This window comes from Cetorhinus maximus, chromosome 17 (genome assembly GCF_964194155.1).
Source record: "Cetorhinus maximus chromosome 17, sCetMax3.hap1.1, whole genome shotgun sequence".
Lineage (NCBI taxonomy): Eukaryota > Metazoa > Chordata > Chondrichthyes > Lamniformes > Cetorhinidae > Cetorhinus > Cetorhinus maximus.
Window position 1 is genome coordinate 4,388,977 of NC_135895.1, and position 17,665 is coordinate 4,406,641.

Genomic DNA, 17,665 nt, shown 5'->3' on the forward strand with positions numbered 1-17,665 from the left:
ATGCAGGACGAGCTGGCCCACAATAAAGAAGAGAGGTCCCAGGCTGGTGGAGGAGTCACCAAGATCAAGGTCCTCTCTGACTTTTTGAGAATAGAGCCATCCAACTGGCTGGCGAGGATGCGGAATGTGCCTGCGCTGATGGTGAGGTGGGCAGCACTCAACCAAGTGAGGACCCTGCACTACAACATCCATCAGGCAACCATACTGTGAGTGATGTCTCCTGTTTCACAGTCCCCTACCATGCACTAATTATCTCTCCTTTCTTTCACAGGCCCCTCTAGAAAGCTGCCGAGGTCAAGAACACACCAGGCCATAGACCCCAGCCCCAAGGAAACCTCGGATCAGAACTCCGTGGGGAGCCACACAGAAGACCCATCACAGTGCTCACTCACGCTCTCCACCAGTACAGAGACACACACCTTGGTAGGACCTGGTTCTAAAGTAGCCCTGGGGCCACAATCTGGTGAACACAGCGCACTATCTGATCCACAGCAGGGACATCCCAGGTTCCGGCACTCGGAGGACTGCTGGAGGCCAGGAACCTGCTGAGCCCAAGTCAGATGATGAGCCTCGGACTCAGTCCTAAATCAGGTGTTGGAGCTTAAGCAACAGTCAAGGAAACATCAGGAAGGTATGTCCGCTGCACTCCTCAGATTGCAAGGCACGATAGAGGAGTTTGTTTGCCTTCAGCCCAAGGTGATAGCATCGGCATGCCAACACACTGAGGTCAACAGTGGTAGGATGGCAGCCGCCATGCAGACCTTGGTTTAGGACATCGATCCTGCTCTGCTGCATGAGCTGCACTCCATCGCTGATGCACTTGGTGACATCCATAAGTGGCACGAGAGGGGGACGGGGTATTTCAATCTCACTCCAGCCGCTCCTTCCTCTCAAGGAGTCAGCCAGGGGTCCTCAGGCACCCATAGGGAGGGGGATCTGCAGCTCAACACCCCGGGCCATTCACCCAGGTAACTCCGGGAGTGCCCGGCCTATCCGAATCCCTTTTTCCTATGACCCCATCAGCCCCAGCTCCACAGGCTGAGGAGGGTGCCACTGGCCCACGGCAGGACCCTGAAGCAGTGGGGTCAGGGCCGTCCATGTCTCAGCCCTCCAAGGACACCTACCAAGATCATCACAGACTACAGGGCTTGGCAGTCAGCAGGCTGCCTCCACCTCCGCTGTGGATATCCAGGGAGCACCAAAACGTAACGGCAGGGTTAGGAAAGTGAAGAAGATGTACTTGCACAACATGGGCGCGGGTGTTATACACTTGTGCATAATGTTTATGAATGTAAATATGCTCCCAATCATTTCATGTCTCCTTGTGTATGCCTCCTTCTTATGATGAGCTGTTAATGTTAATCAGGAGTGAAACCTTGGTTCCTGAACATGCTCATGGCAATTGTTGCTGTCTGGGTCTCTCTTCTGTGCACTGTTCTGACCACAATGAGTATCCCATTTCAACATCACCCTCCAGATCAGTAATGCCTGCACCTTAATATAAAAGGTGGTTGCTGCAGGAATCATGTACTGAAGCATCACCGAGTCGCGTGATGTGCTGTGTTGGCTCTGCCATTGAGGCGGAGGTGTTTCCCTACCTCATTTGCATTCTTGAGAGGTGAAGGTGTGGTGTTGAAGGCAACAGATGATGATGCTTGCAGAAGGCTCATGTATTCTGAAGCTCCATGTGCCCACTATGTCTCAGCAGGGTCTCTATGCTATAAGCCTCTTCACAGAGATGATTTGTGCTGCCCTCAACCAGACAGGTGTCAGACATTCCCAGATGCCACATGACGATCTCAGCTCAAAGCCTGAGGGCCTTGCCACCTCAAGTTGACGAAGCAATGGGACACTTTTGTGCAGGCCCAGAGATGTCCAAACTTGAGCGTCTGCAACTCTGAACTTGTGACTATTGCAGGGAGAATGGTATTTTCACAAAATTGGTGGACAGTGATATTCATCCCATTGCCTTCACCCTCCAGCAGGTTACTGATGCTGCTTGCAAATGGTGATCTCTGAGGACCACATCAGCCTTTAGGCCTGCACTGGAATTGCTCATCGTTGCTTCTCAAAATGTGCCGAGGACTAATGCAATAGGATCGAGTGTGTGATGAGCAAATCGGGTACCCTTGAGGGCTTCATGTTGTCTTATCATTTTAGACTTTACAAGGGCAAGGTCTGGCCATGAGGACATGCTGCTTGTATGTCAGAGGAGGCATCTCAATGTCATACAGCCAAGGGTCTGGCCTCATCATTCTCAGGAGTGCCACCCCTATTCTTGCAATGTGATGAATGAAATTGTTCAACCCAAGCTGAAACTGCCGGATGAGAGTGTCATTTCAGCTTATGTGCCACGGCCCACTGAGTCTCTGTACGTGCTGTCACACCAGCAGGATGTCATCGGCTCCCTTGCCCCAAGAGTAATGTTTATCTCTCATCAATTAGGTAACACATCGTACATGGCTGAGTTGATCACAATGGATCTCACAGAGGAGCCTTGCCAGATTGAAGGTACGCAGCCATTATCACACTCATGATTGTCCAAGTGCCCGTGCGTCTTTCAGGCTGGTGCTGTAACTGGGGTACTGGATGAACGTGTTTCTGATGTCTGAGGCTGGAAAGACCTCCTCCAGGTAGCACAATACCTCAGGACTGACACGTGCCCTCGAGGTGTCCTTACCCTTCAAAGCATCAGGGCGATGTGAGCAAGTCATGCAATGATGCACTGTCGTCTGGAAGTTTATGGCTGAAATTACAGCAGTAGCAATGATCGTATTCATACTGGCCCACGATGGAGGAGACTTGTCCAGGAGTGTCCTCACTGCATTTCGTCATCATCCTCCTGGAACCTTCTGGCAATGAGGGCCTCACGAGCACGCCTGCCTCGTCTGGCCAGTGCAACGGCCTCATCGTCTGCATCCTTGGCTTCCAAGACCTCACCACCCTCATCCCCTTTGACTTCCTCCTCAATGGAGGACATGTACAGCACTTCCACCTCCTTGTCAGCCTACTTTTGTCTCCTCCAACTTTGCATCGCCAGGTTGTGTAGAGAGCAGCGAGCCACGATGATGCATGCGACCCTCTAGGGAGTGTACTGGAGTGCTCCACCAGATCTGTCCAGGCATCAGAATTGCATTTTCAGGATCTCTATGGTGTGTTCCACCAAAATCCGGGTTGTGGCATGAGCCTCGTTATCCCTCAGCAGGCCTGAGTCATCAGCCACATCCTTTGTGGGTAGCCCTTGTCCCAGAGGAGCCAACCCTGCATCATATGTGGTCTCTGGAAGATGTCAGGGATCTGAGATGTCCTGGGGATGTAGGAGTCATGGACGCTTCCAGGGTATCTTGCACAAACCTGCATGATAGGTTTGCTGTAGTTGCAGACCAGCTGAGTTAACATTTCAAGTCTGTATGACTCTTCTTCAGAGCTGCAATTTGCATCCCAGTTATAATGGTTCCTGTAGTTGAATAGTTCACTATGCTAAATTCACACATAAAGAAGAGTTAGGCTAGATAACTGTGAACGTCAACCAACTGTAGCCCCATTGTGAAGGAGTCAATATCCAGGAGACCGGGAGAGAAAAATTGGCTAAAGAACTAAAATAATACTTGGTTCCCAAGGCAAAACGATCTTCCAGATTAAAGATTCAATCCCGAGTGTAATAATTGTACATACAACTGGAAATTTTACATCCTGAATCTTTGCTTGTAGAGAATTTTAAGTCATCCAAATCAACTGGAAAGTTTTGGTTTTGAAATCCTGCACTTCTGCAGTGTTCTCTGTGTATCGTTAATCTGTCACTTTTCCTGGATTCAATGTTAATCCAAGGCTCTATCTGTACCTCTCTCTCCTCTTTCAAGTAACCTTTGACCAATCTTTTGGTCACCTGCCCTATTATCTCCTTTCAGATGTAAAATATCCCAAAGGTCATTATTCAAAGAAGAGGGACAGGGTTAGGAACTGGAGAAAGTCATTCAGGCCCTTGACACTTCCCCACCATTCAGTTAGATCATAGCCGATCAATTATTTAACTCCGTCTGTCTTCATTGATTCCAAAACTTGTCACATCCTTCCCTAACAATAATACATCAACCTCAGTTTTGAAATTTTCAATTGACCCTCAGCCTCAACAGCTCTTTAAAGGAGAGAGTTCCATTTTTCCACTCCACTTTGTGTGAAGGGGGTGCTTCCTGTCATCACTCCTGAACGGCCTGGCTCGAATTTTAAGGTTCTGCCCACCCTTGTTCTGGACTCCCTGCAGCACAGGAAATAGTTTCTCTCTAGCGACCTTATCAACTCCTATAATCATCTCAAACACCTCAATTAAATTGCCCCTTAACCTCCTGTACTTGATATACAAGCCTAGTCTATGCAAGCGGACCTCATAATTTAACCTTTTTTAGCATGGGTACCATTCTGGTGAATGTGTTTGGTACTCAATCCATGGTGACATAGAGAATGCTCCTCAATCCAAAAATAGAACGTTTGGTCAATCATTCTTGTTCTTGCTCTTTGGGGGATCTTTCTGCGTGGAGATTGGTTTCCGTGTTTATTGATATGACTCCACTTTAAATGTAATTCCTTGGCTAAGTGGAAGACTGCAACATCCTGGAGATCGAGAAAAGGATCTGTATGGGCAGAATTTTGCTGTCGGTGAGCAGGGGGCGGGGCCCGCTCGCTGACGTGTAAAATGACGCGGGATGATGTTGGGCAGAACCCCCGACGTCATCCCGCCCCATTTAAATTTTCAGGAAGGCGGGGGCGCAGCAAAATCAGCTGTGCACCCACCGACCTGTCAATGGCCAATTGAGGCCATTGACAGGATCATTTAAACAATTAAAGGACCTGCCCGTCCAACCTTAAGGTTGGTGGGTCGGCCAGGAGCCCCGGCAGCAAATAGAGAAAACATGAAACCTCATCCAGCGGCAGGATGATGTTTCATGCAGGGTTTTAAACAGTTTAATAAAGTTTTAGTGAATTTATGAACATGTCTCATCTCATGTGACATGAGGGGGACATTTTAAGGATTTTTTTTTCTATTTTTAATCTTTTTAAAAGTGTCATTGATCTCCCTGAGGCTGCACTTAGCCTCAGGGAGATGTGTGCTCCTTCGTGCGCATGTGTGAAAGAGCGCACTCTCGCTTTTAGGAAATACCTCCTGCCCGCACAGCGCACAGCGCTTCCCATCGGACATCACGCTGGGCAGGCCTTAATTGGCCCACCCACGTAAAATGGTGGCAGGGCCTGCTTCTCCAGTGGGGATCAGCTCCTCGCCCACCGGAGATTGGGTCGGGCCCGCCCGCCTGACAGGCAGAAAATTCTGTCCTATGCCTTCCTTCTTTGAATGTTCAGTAAACATAGAATCATAGAAACTAGGAGCAGGAGTAGGCCATTCGGCCCTTCGAGCCTGTTCCGCCATTCATTATGATCATGGCTGATCATCCAACTCAATAGCCTGCTCCTGCTTTCTCCCCATACCCTTTGATCCCTTTCACCCCAAGAGCTATATCTAACTCCTCCTTGAAAACATACAATGTTTTGGCCTCAACTACTTCCTGTGGTGCGAAGTCCACAGGCTCACCACTCTCTGGATGAAGAAATTTCTCCTCATCTCAGTCCTAAATGGTGACTGTGACCCCTGGTTCTGAACTCCCCCACCATCAGGAACATCCTTCCTGCATCTACCCTGTCTAGTCTTGTTAGAATTTAATAGGTTTCTATGAGATCCCCCCTCATTCTTCTGAACTCCAACGAATATAATCCTAACCAACTCAATCTCTCCTCATATGTCAGTCCCGCCATCCCAGGAATCAGTCAGGTAAACCTTCGCTGCTCTCCCTCTATAGCAAGAACATCCTTCCTCAGATAAGGAGACCAAAACTGCACACAATATTCCAGGTGTGCTCTCACCAAGGCCCTGTATAATAACAGCAAGACATCCCTGCTCCTGTACTCGAATCCTCTGGCTATGAAGGCCAACATACCATTTGCTTTCTTTACCGCCTGCTGCACCTGCATGCTTACCTTCAGCGACTGGTGTACGAGGACACCCAGGTCTTGTTGCACATTCCCCTCTCTCAATTTATAGCCATTCAGATCATAACCTGCCTTCCTGTTTTTGCTACCAAAGTGGATAACCTCACATTTATCCACATTATACTGCATCTGCCATGCATTTGCCCACTCACTCAGCTTGTCCAAGTCACACTAAAACATCTCTGCATCCTCCTCACAGCTCACCCTCCCACCCAGCTTTGTGTCATCTGCAAATTTGGAGATATTAGATTTAATTCCCTCATCTAAATCATTAATATATATTGTGAATAACTGGGGTCCCAGCACCGATCCCTGCGGTACCCCACTAGTCACTGCCTGCCATTCGGAAAAAGATCCGTTTATTCCTACTCTTCGATTCCTGTCTGCCAACCAGTTTTCTATCCATCTCAATACACTACCCCCAATCCCATGCGCTTTAATTTTACACGCCAATCTCTTATGTGGGACTTTGTCGAAAGCCTTCTGAAAGTCCAAACAAACCACATCCACTGGCTCCCCCTCATCAACTCTACTAGTTACATCCTCAAAAAATTCCAGTAGATTTGTCAAGCATGATTTCCCTTTCATAAATCCATGCTGACTCTGTCTGATTCTGCCACTGTTTTCCAAGTGCTCAGCTATTAAATCTTTTATAATGGACTCTAGAATTTTCCCCATTACCGACATCAGGCTGACTGGTCTATAATTCCCTGTTTTCTCTACCTCCCTTTTTAAATAGTGGGGTTACATTAGTTACCCTCCAATCTGTAGGAACTGTTCCAGAGTCTATAGAATCTCAGAAGATGACCACCAATGCATCCACTATTTCTAGGGCCACTTCCTTAAATACTCTGGGATGTAGATTATCAGGCCCTGTGGATTTATCGGCCTTCAATCTCATCAATTTCTCCAACATCATTTCCCTACTAATACTGATTTCTTTCAGTTCCTCCCTCTCACTAAACCCTGTGTTTCCCCAACATTTCTGGTATGTTATTAGTGTCCACCTTTGTGAAGACAAAACCAAAGTATGTATTTAGTTGGTCAGCCATTTCTTTGTTCCCCATTATAAATTCCCCTGTTTCTGACTGTAAGGGACCTACATTTGTCTTCACCAATCATTTTTTCTTCACATACCTATAGAAACTTTTACAGTCAGTTTTTATGTTCCCCGCAAGCTTACTCTTGTACTCTATTTTCCCTTTCTTAATCAATCCCTTGGTCTTCCTTTGCTGAATTCTAAAGTGCTCCCAATCCTCGGGTCTGTTGTTTTTTCTGGCCAATTTGTATGCCTCTTCCTTGGATCTGATACTATCTCTAATTTCCCTTGTAAGCCATGGTTTGGCCACCTTTCCTGTTTTACTTTTGCGCCAGACAGGAATAAACAATTGTTGCAGTTCACCCATGCGCTCTTTGAATGTTTGCCATTACCTATCCACCGTCATCCCTTTCCCATGAAGCTGGGCAACCATTTTGAAGGCAGCAGTTTATTGCAGCCTTGCTATGCACTGTGATCATTAATAAAGCCTTTGAGAACAATTCATGATCCCACCAAGATTCATGGGAATCCACATAAAAGCCTCTCCTAACTTTTCAGAACCTCCTTTAATTGCAAAGGAGTTCTTGGGATCATTGGGGGAATAATTAGTGGTTTTCTTTGCTTTAATGGGCAGGGTGTTACAAAACACAACTTCAAAGATAGCAACAGCCAGATGGATTGTACTGAGATATTCTGCCAGTTTGGTTCTTCTATTTTTATTTTCAAGAAGAAAGAGAGCTGACTGGTTCCCAACACAATTATAATAAACAAAAACAGAAAATGCTGGAAAAGCTCTGCAGGTCTAACAGCCTCTGATGAGGAGAAAAACAGAGTTAACGCTTCGGGACCGTGTGAGTCTTCTGCAAAATTCGCTTGCATTGATTCACAACCTCCTAGCGCCCAGTGAAGCAGCTGATAAACACAGTCACTTCCTTCATCTACCTAATCAGTACATAGAGTTCACAGTCCTTTTTCCTTATTTTAACATTCAATTCGATAGCATCAGAGTAAAACATCCCGTGGTGCTTTACAGAAGCATTATCAAACAAAAAAAATTATCAAACAAAATTTGACACTGAGCAGGGAGATAATAGGGCAAAATAAAAACAGAATTACCTGGAAAAACTCAGCAAGTCTGGCAGCATCGGCGGAGAAGAAATCAGTCAACGTTTCGAGCCCTCATGGCTCTTCGGCAGAACTGAAGCATAGTTTCAACAAGGGAGAAATATAAATTGGTTTAAGGTGGGTGGGGGGGAAGAGACACATTGAGGTTGTGGTGTGAGCAGATAATCAAAAGATGTCAGAGACAAAAGGGTCAAAGAGGTGTTGAAGGTAGTGGTCTTTGTCTGAGAAAAGTGCTAATTAAGAATGGAAAACAGGATATTCAAAGTACAGCTTTAGTGGGGGTGGGGTGGAAAGACTAAAGGTTTTAGTTTTAGATTTAAAAATAATGGAAATAGGTGGGGAAAGAAGAATCTATATAAATTATTAAAAAAAAAGGCGGGTGGGGGGGGAAAAGAAACGGGGTGGGGATGGGGGGAGGGGGAGTTTAAGATCTAAAGTTGTTGAATTCAATATTCAGCCCAGAAGGCTGTAAAGTGCCTAGTCGGAAGATGAGGTGCTGTTCCTCCAGTTTGCGTTGGGCTTCACTGGAACAATGCAGCAAGCCAAGGACAGACATGTGGGCAAGAGAACAGGGTGGAGTGTTAAAATGGCAAGCGACAGGGAGGTTTGGGTCTTTCTTGCGGACAGACTGCAGGTGTTCCGCAAAACGGTCGCCCAGTTTGCGTTTGGTCTCTCCAATGTAGAGGAGACCGCATTGGGAGCAACGAATGCAGTAGACTAAGTTAGGGGAAATGCAAGTGAAATGCTGCTTCACTTGAAAGGAGTGTTTGGGCCCTTGGACGGTGAGGAGAGAGGAAGTGAAGGGGCAGGTGTTGCATCTTCTGCGTGGGCATGGGGAGGTGCCATAAGTGGGGGTTGAGGAGTAGGGGGTGATGGAAGAGTGGACCAGGGTGTCCCGGAGGGAACGATCCCTACGGAATGCCGTCAAGGGGGGTGAAGGGAAGATGTGTTTGGTGGTGGCATCATGCTGGAGTTGGCGGAAATGGCGGAGGATGATCCTTTGAATGCGGAGGCTGGTGGGGTGATAAGTGAGGACAAGGGGGACCCTATCATGTTTCTGGGAAGGAGGAGAAGGCGTGAGGGAGGATGCGCGGGATATGGGCCGGACACGGTTGAGGGCCACAGGGGTGAGAGGTGAATGGGACGTTACAAGTTAGGATAAGGGCAGTAGAGTTTTGGATGAGCTCAAGTTTATGGGGGTTGAAGGTGGAAGGTCAGCCAGGACAATATTGGAATAGTTGGCTCTGGATGTAACAAATACATAAGTGAGGGTTTCACCAGCAGATGAGCTGAGAAATGAGTGAAGATTGATGAGCCACATTAGGAGATATTTGCACAGATGAAAGAAGCAAATAGGGCAATGTTGTTGGATGGCCGAGTTGTACTATTTGTGATAGAGTTGACCTGCGGACACTTCTTGGGTGGGAACTTTAAGTTTATTTACAATGTACTTAGCAGCAACTACACGTGTGCTTTCAACTCCAACTCCAACTCTACACTGGCTTCTGAGGTTGCCCGCGCTGCTCTCCTACTGGCTACTACAGGTCATGTGATCTGTCCTAACACGTACTGTTCTTAAAGGTACGTTACACACTAAATAAAACCATCATTACTACAGGCAGATGACCAAAAGCTTGGTCAAGAGGTAACTTTTAAGGAGCATCTGAAAGGGCAAGAGAGGTGGAAGGTTTGAGGAAGGGAGGGAATCCCAGAGCTCAGGGTCCAGGCAGCTGAAGGCACGGCCACCAATGGTGGAGCGATGGAAATCAGGAATGCATAAGCGACCAGAATTGCAGGACTGCAGAGACCTCAGAGGGTTGTGGGGCTGGAGGACATTGCATGAGATAGGGAGGGGTGAGGCCTTGGAAGGATTTGAAAACCAGGAGGAGAATTTTTAAACTGAGGTGTTCCTTAACCGGGAGCCAATGGAGGTCAGCAAGCACAGGGGTGAGAGGTGAATGGGACGTTACAAGTTAGGATAAGGGCAGTAGAGTTTTGGATGAGCTCAAGTTTATGGGGGTTGAAGGTGGAAGGTCAGCCAGGACAATATTGGAATAGTTGGTTCTGGATGTAACAAATACATAAGTGAGGGTTTCACCAGCAGATGAGCTGAGAAATGAGTGAAGATTGATGAGCCACATTAGGAGATATTTGCACAGATGAAAGAAGCAAATTTTAGGGAGTTTCTTAAAGGAGGAGAAAGAGGTAGAGAAAGACAGCGAGGTTTAAGGAGGGAATTCCAGAGCTTAGGGCCCAGGCAGCTGAAGGCAGGGCTGCTAAAGGTGCATTGATTAAAATCAGGGATGTGCAGAAGTCCAGAATTGGAGAAGTACAGAGATCTCAGAGTGTCAATGAAGACGATTGGAGAACTTCAGGGGAGAGACAAGATTAAGGGTAATGACCTTAATCAAAAAAGAATGAGCTCATTTGGGTCTAATTGATTAAATGCTTGTGTAGATTCCTATTTGTTAATTGATCTATTTCAAATCACATGTCATATGAAATGTTAATAAAAGAAGCTTAGTTCAGTAATATTTTGAAATCATCAAAGGTCTCCATGAATTTAAACCCAGTTTCTGGGCAGTTGTGAGTACAGCTGCAATACATACCAGGGGATGTAGATTTAATTTAATATTGGAACGCTTTGACTGTTGTTTAAAATCTCCCTCGCTCTCCCACCCACATCTTTGCTTTGATGGAGTCCCATCACTCTGACTTTCTCTTCATTACACGACTGTTTACACTTGCAGTTTGAATTTGAATGTTATATTTAACGATGACAGGCTGCAACTTCATCCTCAAATGAAGTTCCCACTTCAGTGATTCTCTGCACCACATGTGGAATTTTAACTGACGGGATCTGTTACCAGGCTGCAGGAGACCTGAATGCTGGTCGCATTATCCCTCTTGCAATGGCCATTCCGGGAATTCCATCTTGCTTTTGTCCTTTACACTGTTACTATTCCGGTCTATGTTAGGTTAATTGAAGTCCCCCATTGTCACTAATCTATAGCTCTTTCTGTAATTTGCTTTTTAAAAATTACTCCGCTATCTCCTTTCCATTCTTTGGTGGCCTACAGGAGACACACAGTAACATCGGAGCTCCTCCTTGGATCTTTAATTCAAACCAAATAGATTCTGTCTTTGGCCCCTCAACCTCATCATCCTCTTCCATTAGTAAAATCGCTTCTTTGATCAATAATGCTATTCCCTCCAGTGCTCTAACTGGCAGAAGGTTCGGTAACCACAAGACACAGGTTTAAAATAATCAGCAAAGGAACCAGAGGCGACACAACAAGAATATTTTTTCACAGAGATAAAAAAAAACTGCGGATGCTGGAAATCCAAAACAAAAACAGAATTACCTGGAAAAACTCAGCAGGTCTGGCAGCATCGGCGGAGAAGAACAAAGTTGACGTTTCGAGTCCTCATGACCCTTCAACAGAACTAAGTAAAAATAGGAGAGGGGTGAAATATAAGCTGGTTTAAGGAGTGGGGGGGTGGCGGGAGAGAAGTTTGGGGGGGGTGGGAGGGGGGTGGTTGTAGGGACAAGCAAGCAGTGATAGGAGCAGATAATCAAAAGATGTCACAGACAAAGGAACAAAGGATCTCCTCTGGAGATCTTCCCTCCACAGCTTCCAACCTGATAGTCGCCCAACCTCGGACGGCCCGCTTCTACCTCCTACCCAAAATCCACAAACAGGACTGTCCCGGCAGACCGATCGAGTCAGCCTGTTCCTGCCCCACTGAACTCATTTCTCGTTATCTTGACTCCCTTCTCTCTCCCCTTGTCCAGTCCCTTCCCACCTACATCCGTGATTCCTCTGACACCTTACGTCACATCAACAATTTCCAGTTCCCTGGCCCCAACCGCCTTCTCTTCACCATGGACGTCCAATCCCTCTACACCTCCATCCCCCACCAGGATGGTCTGATCGCTCTCCGCATCTTCCTCGAACAGAGGCCCGAACAATCCCCATCCACCACTACTCTCCTCCGTCTGGCTGAACTTGTTCTCACACTGAACAATTTCTCCTTTACCTCCTCTCACTTCCTCCAAATAAAAGGTGTGGCTATGGGTACCCGCATGGGCCCCAGCTATGCCTGTCTCTTTATGGGGTATGTGGAACATTCCTTGTTCCAGTCCTACTCCGGCCCCCTCCCACAACTCTTTCTCCGGTACATCGATGATTACTTCGGTGCTGCTTCATGCTCTCGTTGGGACCTGGAAAAATTTATCAATTTTGCTTCCAATCTCCACCCCTCCATCATTTTCACATGGTCCATCTCTGACACTTCCCTTCCCTTCCTTGACCTCTCTGTCTCAATTTCTGATGATAGACTGTCCACCAATATCCATTACAAGCCTACCGACTCCCACAGCTACCTCGACTACAGCTCCTCACACCCCGCTTCCTGTAAGGACTCCATCCCATTCTCTCAGTTCCTTCGCCTCTGTCGCATCTGTTCTGATGATGCTACCTTCAAAAACAGTTCCTCTGACATGTCCTCCTTCTTCCTTAACCGAGGTTTTCCACCCACGGTCATTGACAGGGCCCTCAACCGTGTCCGGCCCATCTCCCGCGCATCCGCCCTCACACCTTCTCCTCCCTCTCAGAAACATGTTCCCTCTCAGAAACACTTATCACCCCACCAGCCTCCGCATTCAAAGGATCATCCTCCGCCATTTCCGCCAACTCCAGCATGATGCCACCACCAAACACATCTTCCCTTCACCCACCCCGGCGGCATTCCGTAGGGATTGTTCCCTCCGTGACACCCTGGTCCACTCCTCCATTACCCCCTACTCCTCAACCCCCACCTACGGCACCTCCCCATGGATACGCAAAATATGCAGCACCTGCCCCTTCACTTCCTCTCTCCTCACCATCCAAGGGCCCAAACACTCCTTTCAAGTGAAGCAGCATTTCACTTGCATTTCCCCCAACTTAGTCTACTGCATTCGTTGCTCCCAATGCGGTCTCCTCTACATTGGAGAGACCAGACGCAGACTGGGCAACCGCTTTGCAGAACACCTTCGGTCTGTCCGCAAGAATGACCCAGACCTCCCTGTCGCTTGCCATTTTAACACTCCACCCTGCTCTCATGCCCACATGTCCGTCCTTGGCTTGCTGCATTGTTCCAGTGAAGCTCAACGCAAACTGGAGGAACAGCACCTCATCTTCCGACTAGGCACTTTACAGCCTTCCGGACTGAATATTGAGTTCAACAACTTTAGATCTTGAACTCCCTCCTCCATCCCCACCCCCTTTCCGTTTCTTCCCCCTCCCTTTTGTTTTTTCCAATAATCTATATAGATTTTTCTTTTCCCACCTATTTCCATTATTTTTAAATCTATACCTTTTATGTCCTTTTAGTCTTATTTCACCCCACCCCCACTAGAGCTATCTGTACCTTGAGTGTCCTGCCATCCATTCTTAATTAGCACATTCTTTTAGATATTATCACCACCTTCAACACCTCTTTGTTCCTTTGTCTGTGACATCTTTTGATTATCATCTCCTATCACTGCTTGCTTGTCCCTACCACCCACCACCCCCAACTTCTCTCCCCCCCATCCCCCTCCACCCCCCCAACCTTAAACCAGCTTATATTTCACCCCTCTCCTATTTTTACTTAGTTCTGTTGAAGGGTCATGAGGACTCGAATCGTCAACTTTGTTCTTCTCCGCCGATGCTGCCAGACCTGCTGAGTTTTTCCAAGAATATTTTTTCCCTCAGTGAGATGTTGTGATCTGGAAGGCGCTGCCTGAAAGGGTAGTGGAAGCAGATTCAATAATAACTTTCAAAAGGGGATTGGATAAATACTGGAAGGAAGGATTTTACCCATGGGGGGAAAAGCAGATCTAATTGGATAGCTCCTTCTAAAGAGCCAGCACTTACATACAAGATGGGCTGAATGGCTCATTGTGTGCTCCATCATCTTCATTCATTCATGGGATGTGGGCGTTGCTGGCTGGGCCAGCATTTATTGCCTTTGTTCAGAGGGCATATGAGAGTCAACCACATTGCTATGGGCCTGGAGTCACATGTAGACCAGGGCAACAGATTTCCTTCCCTAGAGGATATTAGTGAACCAGGTGGGTTTTTACAATAATTGGCAATAGTTTAATGGTCATCGTCAGACTTTTAATTCCAGATTTTTATTGAATTCAAATTTCACCATCTGCCGTGGTGAGATTCAAACCCGGATCCCCGGAGAATTACCCTGGCTCTCTGGAATATTCGTCCAGTGGCAATACCACTGCGCCACCACCTCCTCTTGAGTCTTTATAACGTTCCCCCTCCTGTTCAGCAAAAATAGCTACAAGGAATATTCAAAAATAAGATGCACATAAATACTTGAGGCTATTATACGTCTCTCTCTGCAATTAATTTTTGAACCAACAAATGCCAGACACACATCCTAAATCATTGTGTGCTCAAATAAAGCTGGTGATTTTCAAAGTTTGTTTTGCACTTGACTAAGTGGCTCTTCTAACTGATTAAACATGGGCCAGATGTTCTCTCTTTCAAAGCACGTGAGAAAGGCCAATTTTCCACCATCAGTTATGATGCGCTAAGAAAACTGAAGGGACGTATAGACCCGGATTTTTATCTTTGAGACAAAGTATCAGGAGCTGGAAAAATTCTCAGCTCGGCCTGCATTCCTCAGGAAAAGGTGGGATCTTCATTGCTGGGGGATGGGTGCAGGCTGGAGTTGGGCCAGTCGAACTTGGAAGAAGCATTGAGGCAGACACAGGGGCTGCTGGGTACGGAGGTGGGCTGTTTTAAGGCCCACCTCAGTGTCAAGGGAATTTTTTCCACTTAAAATCAAAACACAAGAGCCCTCCAGCCTTCACCCCTCACTCTCCAAATACTCCCCATGCCTCATCCATGACCCCTCTTGGCTCCCATGCCAGGCTCTGTCTTTCCACCCTCCCCCATGGCCCCTCAAGTTCTCTATGCCAAGCTCTGCACTTCCATCCATCCCCCCCCTGGCCACTCAGGCACCCTATGCCAAACTATGGCAATTACATCCATTGACCTACACTTGACCATACACTTTCGAGAACCAATTAACCATATAGTGTGCAGTGGAATATGTAAAAAAAAACATTGAAAAAGAGTAATCCATTCATAATGTTCTTTTATGTATGAAATAAATTCTACACTACAAGCTATCAAAAGTGTCAATTATCTAGGCCCTTTAAAGTATCAATAACAAAAACCACAAACCCTTGAAACCACCTAACTTGTGTTAACAAACATTGTGAAATTGGAAACTGGGATCAAAGAGCCTGATCTGTCCATCAAAAATGGCCAGAATTTTCCAGCCCCATTGACATCGGGCATCATGGTGTGGGGAGGGGGAAAATATGCAAAGGCCAAAAATCAGTGTCACACAGTAAAGTCAGTTTGTGATTGTCCGCGCCACCCATCAATGGCGGGCTGCGTTTCCGCCACACGTCAGGAACGTCATTTTAATACATTTGCATCTAATTATAAGCCCTGCTCATTGGAATCATCCTCCCACGCTGGATCATCTGGACGCGTCGGCGTGATTACACGCTGATGCCTTTCACAACTGTGCATAAGTGACGTGCACCTGGCAAGTTCGAGGTTTGTTCGTCTACCTTGCTTTGGGCAGCACTCACAGTCACCAGCGCCAGGCTTCACAAGCAACACCACATCAGTTTTAGCAAGGGCTCACGGGAAGAGCTCTACCTACCAGACAAGCCATTGGTTGATCTGCGTAAGTGGTCTCAAGATGGTGAGGGCCGAGGAGGCAGTCTCCAGAGGAGATGAGGCCAGATGGAGATGTGAAGGTATGTGTGTGTGAGAGAGTGAGTGGTGATGTCCCTTGAGCTGGCAGTGAGTGAGATGCCAGTGAATATGTGATGGGCTTGTTAGCGTGTGAGTTTAGAGAGGTAAGATGGTTGCCTTACCCTGGTGGCATGGTTGAGATCATTCATCCATTTTCTGCACTGGATGGCTGATCTCTTGTGTGCAGCATTGGCACTGGCCACCCCTGCCACTGCCTTCCAAGCCAGAGTGATGAGACTGATGGGCCTCCTGCGGCCAGAGCGGGGGTGGAGGATATCATGGCGGGGCCTCCATGGTGTCCAGAAGATGTCCCAGGGATGTGTCATTGAATCAGGGGGCTGGACTCCTCTTGGCTTTTGGAACCCTGTCTTCACCAGAGCAGTCCTGGGCCGCAAGCATTGAGAAGCGTGTGTTTGGCTGCAGTTTAAATATGGCGCCCTGCGTGAGGAAGCAGTGAGGTAAAGGTGTGGGGGGCAAATTGGAGGCCCCCCGCCCACCATCAGCAAAGCGGCTTGTTTCCTGTAGCAACATAATTAATGAAGTGGGAATGGGATGATATGGCGTGAAAACCCGCCATTGCGGCTGGCTGGTAAAATAACATTTTTCCCGCCCGCTATCAGACCTTGTGCAAACCTGGGATGATTCAGCCCAATGTTTCCTCTCAGGAGCAGGTATTTTACTACTCTGATAGATGTCAAGCTTCATTATGTATGCCTGGCTGAGAGCCCAGACTTACATTAAAATTGTTGAAACAACTGTCATAGCTTGGCATAGGGGGCATGAGAGGCTGTGGGGGTGGGTGGAAGGGCAGAGCTTGGCATTGCGGATGCTCCATTATTGAATACAATTAAGGATGGGATAGACAGATTTTTGGTATCTCAGGGAATTAAGGGATATGGGCAGTGGACCAAGTTGATGCCCAAAATCAGCCACGATCATATTGAATGGCAGAGCAGACTCGACGAGCCTTATGGTCTACACCTCTTATATTTTGTGTTCTTGTGAGCTAGGATTGACAGTCCTGACCGCTGTTGTTGCAAACTTATGGCTAAGACACTGGAATGTTAAGCCTAATATTTCAGACAAAGGGCAGGATCGTCCCAGATTTGCACTAAGTGCTGTAGCAGGTGGGAAAGAGGACATTTTACACACCGGCAGCAATGGCGTGTTTTCGCGCCACATTGTCCCAATCCTGCCTCATTCATCATGCATTCCCGGGGAACACGATGGGTGGCTAGCGGGGCACCCTCAATTCACCCGCCCTGCCATCACCTCAGGCCTTCAGTAAACCGGACGCCGTATTTAAAAGCCGCCCCTGCACAGAACTTGCACTCTTCAAGGGTGTGAAGCTGCTGGGAACTGATGGCTGCCAAAGGGAGGAAATGTGCTGCCCCTAGATTTAGCGACACTTCCCTTGAGCACCTACCAGACGCAGTGCAGGCCCGCCACCATGTTCTTTACCCCCCGCTTCCAGACGAAGGCCAGCAAGCAGGGTGACACGTCCAACATGGGAGGTGGTGGCAGTGGTGGTCAGCAACAATGCCCTGCAAAAGAGGACAGCCACCCAGTGCCTGAAGGTGATGAATGATTCTCCTCCGTTCCAATCGGGGTAAGTTACCCTTCTCATCAATCTCAACTC

General features: G+C 47.4%; 1 protein-coding gene across 1 annotated transcript in view; it reads left to right on the plus strand.

Annotated features, from left to right (window-relative positions):
* Positions 1–17,665, plus strand: part of col24a1 (collagen type XXIV alpha 1) — a 721,848-nt gene continuing 704,183 nt past the window's right edge. Inside the window, exon 1 of the mRNA XM_078561886.1 lies at positions 1–146. Coding sequence (XP_078418012.1) covers positions 1–146 — 146 coding nt within the window. The remainder of the gene's footprint in view (positions 147–17,665) is intronic.